General features: G+C 29.2%; 1 protein-coding gene across 2 annotated transcripts in view; it reads left to right on the plus strand.

Annotated features, from left to right (window-relative positions):
• Positions 1-1,164: 1,164 nt before the first annotated feature.
• The window catches only part of LOC107443366 (ankyrin repeat and LEM domain-containing protein 1), a 23,084-nt gene continuing 16,295 nt past the window's right edge, over positions 1,165-7,953 (plus strand). Inside the window, exons 1-2 of one of the 2 annotated variants that reach the window (XM_043039777.2) lie at positions 1,165-1,482; positions 5,229-5,390. In XM_043039777.2, the coding sequence (XP_042895711.1) occupies positions 1,442-1,482; positions 5,229-5,390 (203 nt within the window). In that variant the 5' untranslated portion in view covers positions 1,165-1,441. The remainder of the gene's footprint in view (positions 1,483-5,228; positions 5,391-7,953) is intronic. The other variant, XM_016057218.3, reaches the window with a different exon arrangement.

Below are 7,953 nucleotides of genomic sequence, written 5' to 3' on the forward strand. Positions count from 1 at the left end.
TTTCTATTTTTTTCTACAAAAATTACGATTGAATTACCATATACATTTTGAAGATGACTAAATTTTAACAAATCAATAAAATTGGTACCAATCAATAAAATTGGAAAATCGATTCCTGCCGCAGAGTTATTACTCAATGAAGATGAACTCAGGGAATAGAGCATTCTCCTCCGAATGAGGTGCACCGAGTTCGAATCCCAGTGATGGTTAGTGGTTAGTCGATATGAATTCCACACCCGGCTTTTACCGACCACTGTGCTGATGTGAAATATCCTCACTGGTAGGCATATCATGGGTTAGAGTCCCTTTGCCGTCAGGCTAACCGTGGGAGGTACTCGTCCAAGTTCTCATTCGCGACTCCCATGTCCCTTTCATTAACGAGCCCTGGAAGGGCTGGGGTGCATAGGTAGTCTCAGAATTGTTAAGTGTTTCTAGCGGGATGCCCAACCGCTCGGGGGTCTGAGAAATTATTGTTTGTTGTTGTTAATTTACATCGCACTAGAGCTACACAATGGGCTATTGGCGACGGTCTGCGAAACAACCCAGGAGGCTGATCCGAAGACATGCCATCACAATTTTGATCCTCTGCGGAGGGGATGGCACCCCCGCTTCGGTAGCCCGACGACCTGCGTGCGAAGTCGAGCACTTTACGGTGGCGCAGTTTAATGAGGACAAATACCGCACACCCTCGGTCACTATGCAGACTGATCCAAGTGGTCACCCACTCGCACACTGACCGTAGCCAGTGATGCTTGACTTCGGCGATCTGCTAGGAACCGTGTCTTAATGATCAGTCCACTGCGGGTAGGTAGGTACTTTATTTTCGTCGCACTAGAGCTGCACAATGGGCCATTGGCGACGGTCTGGGAAATATCCCTGAGGATGATCCGAAGACATGCCATTACAATTTTGATCCTCTGCAGAGGGGATGGCACCCCCGCTTCGGTAGCCCGACGACCTGCGCGCGAAGTCGAGCACTTTACGGTAGCACAGTTTAACGAGGACCAATACCGCACACCCTCGGTCCCTACGCAGACTGATCCAAGTGGTCACCCACCCGCACACTGACCGCAGCCAGTGATGCTTGACTTCGGTGATCTGCTGGGAACCGTGTCTTAACGATCAGTCCACTGTGGGGCAATTATTGTTTGGACAGTGCGATATCACAGCACTCTCTCTGGTTCTCGAAATAACACTTTGTATTGGTTCGGCAACGCTTAACTTCATCATAACCGTTGGATAAGATCCAGTTCAGCCTTGGGCTCGATATTCTGTAACCGCGATTTTCAAAATAAACAACGGGATAACGTGATTCTGGTGGCTAAGAACATGAGTTATCTTGAGTCTGAAACAGCGCATCTTAATTCAAAATTTCGTTATTAAATTCCAATATTATAAATGTTAATGATGCTATAATTATTAAAAATAGTTCCTGTTAAAAATGTCCGATTTGTTACAAGCAATATTTGAATGTGATCTTGGGTATGTTGTTTTTTCTTTCTTATTCTAGCATATTTTGCATTGTAATTGTTATATTTAAAATTGCGTTATAAATAATGTAAAACACATAATAAGTTCTTGTATTTTGGATTCTAAAATTATGTATATTTATTCTTTTAAAGTACATTTCACATTTTCATGTTCTCCGTTTTATAATTGAAGCCAAATAATTAAGTTTTTATAATTTATTTACTAACATATGCTTTTAGTCTAGTAGACTTTGACAAAATCTAGTAACTTAATTATCAGGATTCGGGGTTTTATTATATTAACTAATTTTGTACAAAAGAAGTGGGGTATCGGAGGTGTCAACTGTTATGATTTATTCGTAATTACGACGATTTCGTATTTAAGATTACAGTCTTTTAGTTAAGTAATAAAAATTACGATTTGTGAAAAATTCCGTGATAAGTTTTTTCAACCTTAACTACTTAGAGGTATGAAATTTGGTTGCTTGCAACTAATGCGCAGTAATTTTCTCTTTTCATTGAACAATTCTAAAAACAAAAACGATTTGATAGAAGTAAGAAATAAAAAAGGCAAAGAAATATCATTTCCCTCCCCCTTCCAAAAAATTATTCTGAAACTTAGACTTTTCTCTATTAAAAAAAGCAAAAGAACTTAATATTAAATCTGAAATCCTGTGAGCAAACATTTTTTTTTGTGGTTCAAAGCAGGATAATAAAAAGGCTATTTTTAAATTGAATTAATATTAAATTATAATATAAATTATAAATTTATTAATTAATTATAATATTAATTATTTTAAATTAAAGTAGAAGTTGTATTTTAAGTAATCAGTTTAATTTTATGTCTTATAATGAAGTTATGTATGTAATTTCTGTGTTGTAAAATTTAAATTTAGTACCTTTATCTAATTGTTATTTTTTTTTATTTAATAGTAAATTCATGCCTAATTTTTATAAGGACGTAAAGAATGTTGGCCACTATTCGTCCTACTAGTCTTTTTGCTGAATATTTCGCAAAATATTGTTTGGAAAGTTATTTGTTTACAAAGTTTTTTTGGGGGGAGGGGTTAATATATTTAACAAAAAATAATCTGAAATTGTATTTTTTTACAAAATTATTTAAAATTCCTTTTACACATATTTATGTATATTTTATAGTAAACCATGAATTATGTAATGCTGATTTATTTTCTTTTTTTAAACTGTATTTAGGTAAGTCAATTCCATCCTTTTTTCAACACTTCACATTTTAATAATTGAGAATTTTTTTCTTGTTGCATGTTTTGCTTGTTTTTTCTGTTTAACTGAAGCATGTAACAGCGTTTGTAATAGACTTTATTCTTTTATTGTCGCTTTTTTTTGTCACGTTAAGACAGATAACTAGTAACATAGAAGGCAGTGATTCTCCAGGTTAAATTTATATTTCAGAACTAAGAAAATTATTTATTTTGTTTCTCTTTTAATTTTTTTGTTGACTTTTCTTTTTATGAGCATTTTTATTATGACAGCATTTTTTGAAGAGCATTTTTAATGAACGTTATTCTTTTGTGTTCACTTTTTTCTAAATGTATAGCAGCGTGAAAAAGTTAAATTAAGATTTTTTAATGTTAAAATTTTCTTTTAAAAATTAAAACTAATTTTTTGTTTTGGTTTCTTTCCTGCTTTTTCTTTTTCAAAAAACTTATGTTTTGATCAACGTTTTTATTATTACGCAGAATTCCTTACCAAACGTAGAATAATGAAATTAGTTCAACAATATTTTTTAATAGCATGGAATTTGATTCAAAATACTATTTTTTGTTACTATTTTGTTAATTCTAAGCATGTTTTAAGGCGACAAACTTGTCGTCCATACGTATGCTTTTAGTGACATTTGTAGAACGTTTGGCAACAATTGTCGCCATACTGACTTGAACCCTAAATACATAGCTGTCAACACTAGTTTATTTTCCAGTAGACTACTGGATTTCACCTGGTCTACTGGTTTAATAAAAATTCTCCTGGTTTCTGTATATTTTAGAAAATTCCCTAAAACTGAGTAAGTTTTCTTAAAGATAGAATTTTTGTGCATTTATTGCTTGCTTGAATTTTTAAATAAGTGTTAGTAATACGTAATGTAGGGAGTCTCATTTGTAAAAATCAGTTAAACTATCTTTGGTGAATTACATACCTATTACAATCAAAATTATGAGCATAAAACATAACATTTTAAGTTCATTTAATGTTAATCATAACTGGAAAACATTGCAGTTTTTCTATTTTGATGACTATAAAAGTCCCTAAAATTCCCAATTTGTAAAATGTTTAGTACATTATGAGACAATTATCATGAAATATATATTGTCTTGTAAAATCTACAGGATTTTTTCCTATCCATGTTGACAGCTATGTAAATATATATGTATATGCACACAAAGAGAAGGAGCAGTCCACAGTCACTGACACTGAATGAATAATTATAATTATTAAATTATGCTAATAATCAATTTAAGCAAAATGCACTTTTTTGTCTTTTATTAAGTAATTAAATTGTTCTTTATAAATTATAAGCCTTTTTAAAGTTTTCATCATAGTTAATTTTATAGTTGCATGAACTTTAAAATTATGCCATACAAATGTAAGCCAACTTAATTTTTGCCTATTTTTTCTACTTTTTACCTTGTCCTAACAAAAATTGATTTTTGCCAGCGACAATCCAACTTATTTATAATCTGTCTTATAAAATTGTGGTAACCTACAAATGTAATCTTTGTTCCGAAGTTCAATTCTTTATCTTGAAATTCACTTACTCTAAAATTAATCGGGGTGTGATATTACTCATTGAAAGCTTTATTTTTAGGAATGAGACTTTTTCGTTTAGCACATTTTTAACTTTATTTTTTTAAATAAATATTCTGCTTTTTCTGAAAATTTAGCCATTGAAATAAAACAGAAAATTCAAATTATTTTAACACACTTAAAAAGCAATATTTGTGTTTTAAGGAGTTATTAAATGTTTCTACTTCACAATTATTATGTTTCACTAGGCTTTAGCTGGATTAGATTATAATATGAACATAATGATTCCAATTGTAATAGTTTATTTTCTTTTCTAATTAATTTAAAATATCCTGTTTCTGATATTTTTGCTATAAATTACATAATAGTATTTATTAAAAGAAATTGAATGTTTATATATGTTTTCAATAGTTTGGCAAGATTCTCAAGCAATAATTTTCTACTTTGTATGAACTGAAGAAAAATATAATTTCCAGCTTTATTTTTTCAATGGGTTATTTTACTTTTTTCTAAATGTTAAGCGTTATTGTAATTTATTAAGAAATTATTATGTAATCAGTTTTATATCAACAAATAGTTATTATCTTAAATTGTCGAAAATTTATTATTAAATGATTGCTCCTGTGTATGATTTACTCACGTGGAACTTCAAGCTTTTTTGCCTTCTATCCAATCTCATCTCTGTGTTTTAGATAACACTGGTTTGAGTATTTGTTTTTAACTATAATCATGATTTAAATATATATTATTTCTTTGAATTTTATTTACAAGTTAGTTTTTCTGAGGGAATTATTTAAAATATTGATTAAAGAATTATTAATATCTTTATTTAATGAAATTTTCAAAATCATTTGTACAGAGGAGAAAAATAAACTTGAAGTACTAAATAAAATAGCGACAGGAATATTTATGACTTTGGAATGTTCTCTTTTGAGTGGATAAAAACTCTTAAAATTATAAATGATTAATTCTTATCTATAGGATCTTAATAAACTTTTTAAATGGTGGTGAAAATGTGAACTGCAAAGTTCCAGGAACAGAAGGGTGCACAATCCTTCACATTGTTGTAGGCATGAAGAAACATGCACGTAAAGATGAGTTGCTCTCTTACTTGCTTGAAATGGGTGCTGATCCTAATGCTCGGTAAGTTATTTACATATGACTTCGTTTTTCATACATCTAGTATTTGTTGCGTTTTTTTTTTGCTATACATTTGTTGTTATATCAAGTTATTTTTATTAGGAGATTTATTTAATTAAATATTTAAACTTATTCTAATGACATAGAAAGGTTAATTGCCTTTGTTCATACGTTGTTTGCGCAATGACTGATGTATATGTCTAGGAAAATTCTACTATGAAACCATTCTTTTGAATTATGTTTAATTAAAAGCTACATGCTTTCCATTTGCTTTGCTCCGGTTCTCCATAAGGAGTATTGAAATTGGTAATCTAAAGTTGTAATCGGTAATCTATTGGTAATCTATGAACAAAACTTGACTTTTTGAAGTTTCTTTTCTAAAGAAAAGAAATTTCCTGCTTTTAGATGGAAATTATAATAAAAAATTACATAAATTAGTTTTTATATATACTTTGTTTTAATACATACTGTTTCAATATAATATGATACTAGAATTTCTGCAAATCAATCTCACATAAACAAAAAGACTTATCTGCAGTAGTCCAATCTTTTATAGCAACAGATATTTATTTTAAGAAATGCTAGAAAATTGTCAAACATTTATTTTTTTGCGTGTTTAAAGCTTACAGATAATTTAACTGAAAAAAAAAATCTTGGTGAAGTGCATTAAGGACATTCTCATTATACCCACTGATGATCTTCTATAAGATGTGCAGAATCAGATATGAAAAACTAATTGCATTTGAAACTTGTTTCTTCATTAAACTTATGTTAAAAGTAGTGGTATAGCTGCCAACTCTACTGGATTTTTCAGTAGACTTCTGGATTTTGCCTGTTTTTCTTGATCTACTGGTTTAATAAAAGGTTTTTCTGATTTTTGTACGTTTTGGAAAATTTCCTAAAATTTTGAAACTTTCCTAAAAAAATCCATATTGAAATAGCATTTTTGCTCAGAATATTGCTTGCTTGAATATTTAAATATGTATTACTAATACATATTAAAGCGTCACATTTATAGAAATCAGTTTAAAACTTTTTTTTTCTTCTAAAATGTTCAGTTTATTTTTATTATTTTTATTTACCTTTTTAAATTAAAAAATCTTTTAACTATCTATGATGAATAAAATGCTTAATACTATTCAAAATTATGAGTAAGCATAATTCATAATATTTCAAGTTCATTTAGTGTCAATCATAATAGAAAAATATTGCAGTTTCTCTATTTTGTTGATTAAAATTCCCTATGTGAAATTTTTTTACATTATCAGCAATTATCATAAAATTTATATTTCCTAAAATCTACTAGAATTTTTCCTATCCATATTGGCAGCTAAGCAGTAGTAGGAATCTCTACAAACTAGTGTATTTTTAAATTACACTATTTTCTACTTTTTTTCAAAAAGTAGTGTATTAAACTAAAAACTACGAAAAAAGAAAAGTAAAATTATTAACGTTTTTTTTTAAAATGAGGAATAATATTATTTTCATAGCTGCCAACTCTACTGGATTTTCTAGTAGATTACCGAATTCTGCCAACTTCTCCTAGTCTACTGGTTTAATAAATATTCTTATGGTTTTTGTACATTTTTAGAAAATTCCCTAAATTTGAGTCGCTTTCTCAAAAAATCCCTATTCAAATAGCGTTTTTGCACAGATTATTGCTGCTTGAATATTTCAATACATATTACGATAGATAATGAAACGAGCCTCATTTATGAAAATCAGTTTAAAACTATTTTTGTTCTAAAATGTTCAGTTTGTTTTATTCAGAACTCCCTTTTTAAATTATTGTAAAAGTCTTATAACTATCTCTGATGAATTAAATACGTATTACTATTCAAAATTTTGAATGAACATAATACATAGCATTTCAAGTTCATTTAATGTAAATCATGACTGGAAAATTTTTCTATTTCGGGGACTATAAAAGTCCCTATGTGTAAAATATTTTGTACATTGTGCAATAAATTATCCTGAAATATATATTATTTTGTAAAATCTGCTGGATTTTTCCTTATCCATGTTGTATTTTGTGTATTTTGTAGAAAAAAGTTCAAAAGTAGAAATCTTTATTAGTCAAAGATAAATTTAGATATTAATGTGTCTATATTATGAAGAGAAATCATCTACAGTTTATAAAGTTTTCATTAAGACTTGGACCGAAATGGGTACATAAATGGTTCTGCTCAAAACCTAATTTGTTTTGTCAAGAACTTAATTATTCTTTGTCCTTTTCATCACAGTTTTTAGCACACTTTTCTTTAGATATCCATCTTATAATATACAAGTATAAGTTTTAAAATTTAATTTTAGCCTATCTGTTTAAAAAATTATATTATTGTGTTTAGATTGTAATTATATTTAGTTAAATATATTATAACTGATTTCTTTTTTTAAAAAGGAAAGTTAGATCAGTTTTTATATTTACAAATCAGGGGTCTGTTTTGAAGAAATTTGGTCCATTAACGGACCCTTCACAAAATATCTTTTCATAAATACGGACCCTTCACAGATTTGTGTATGTGTATTATTGTTTTGTTAATCGAATAGACCCTTCCTCGGGGGG

Source organism: Parasteatoda tepidariorum, chromosome 7 (genome assembly GCF_043381705.1).
Source record: "Parasteatoda tepidariorum isolate YZ-2023 chromosome 7, CAS_Ptep_4.0, whole genome shotgun sequence".
NCBI lineage: Eukaryota > Metazoa > Arthropoda > Arachnida > Araneae > Theridiidae > Parasteatoda > Parasteatoda tepidariorum.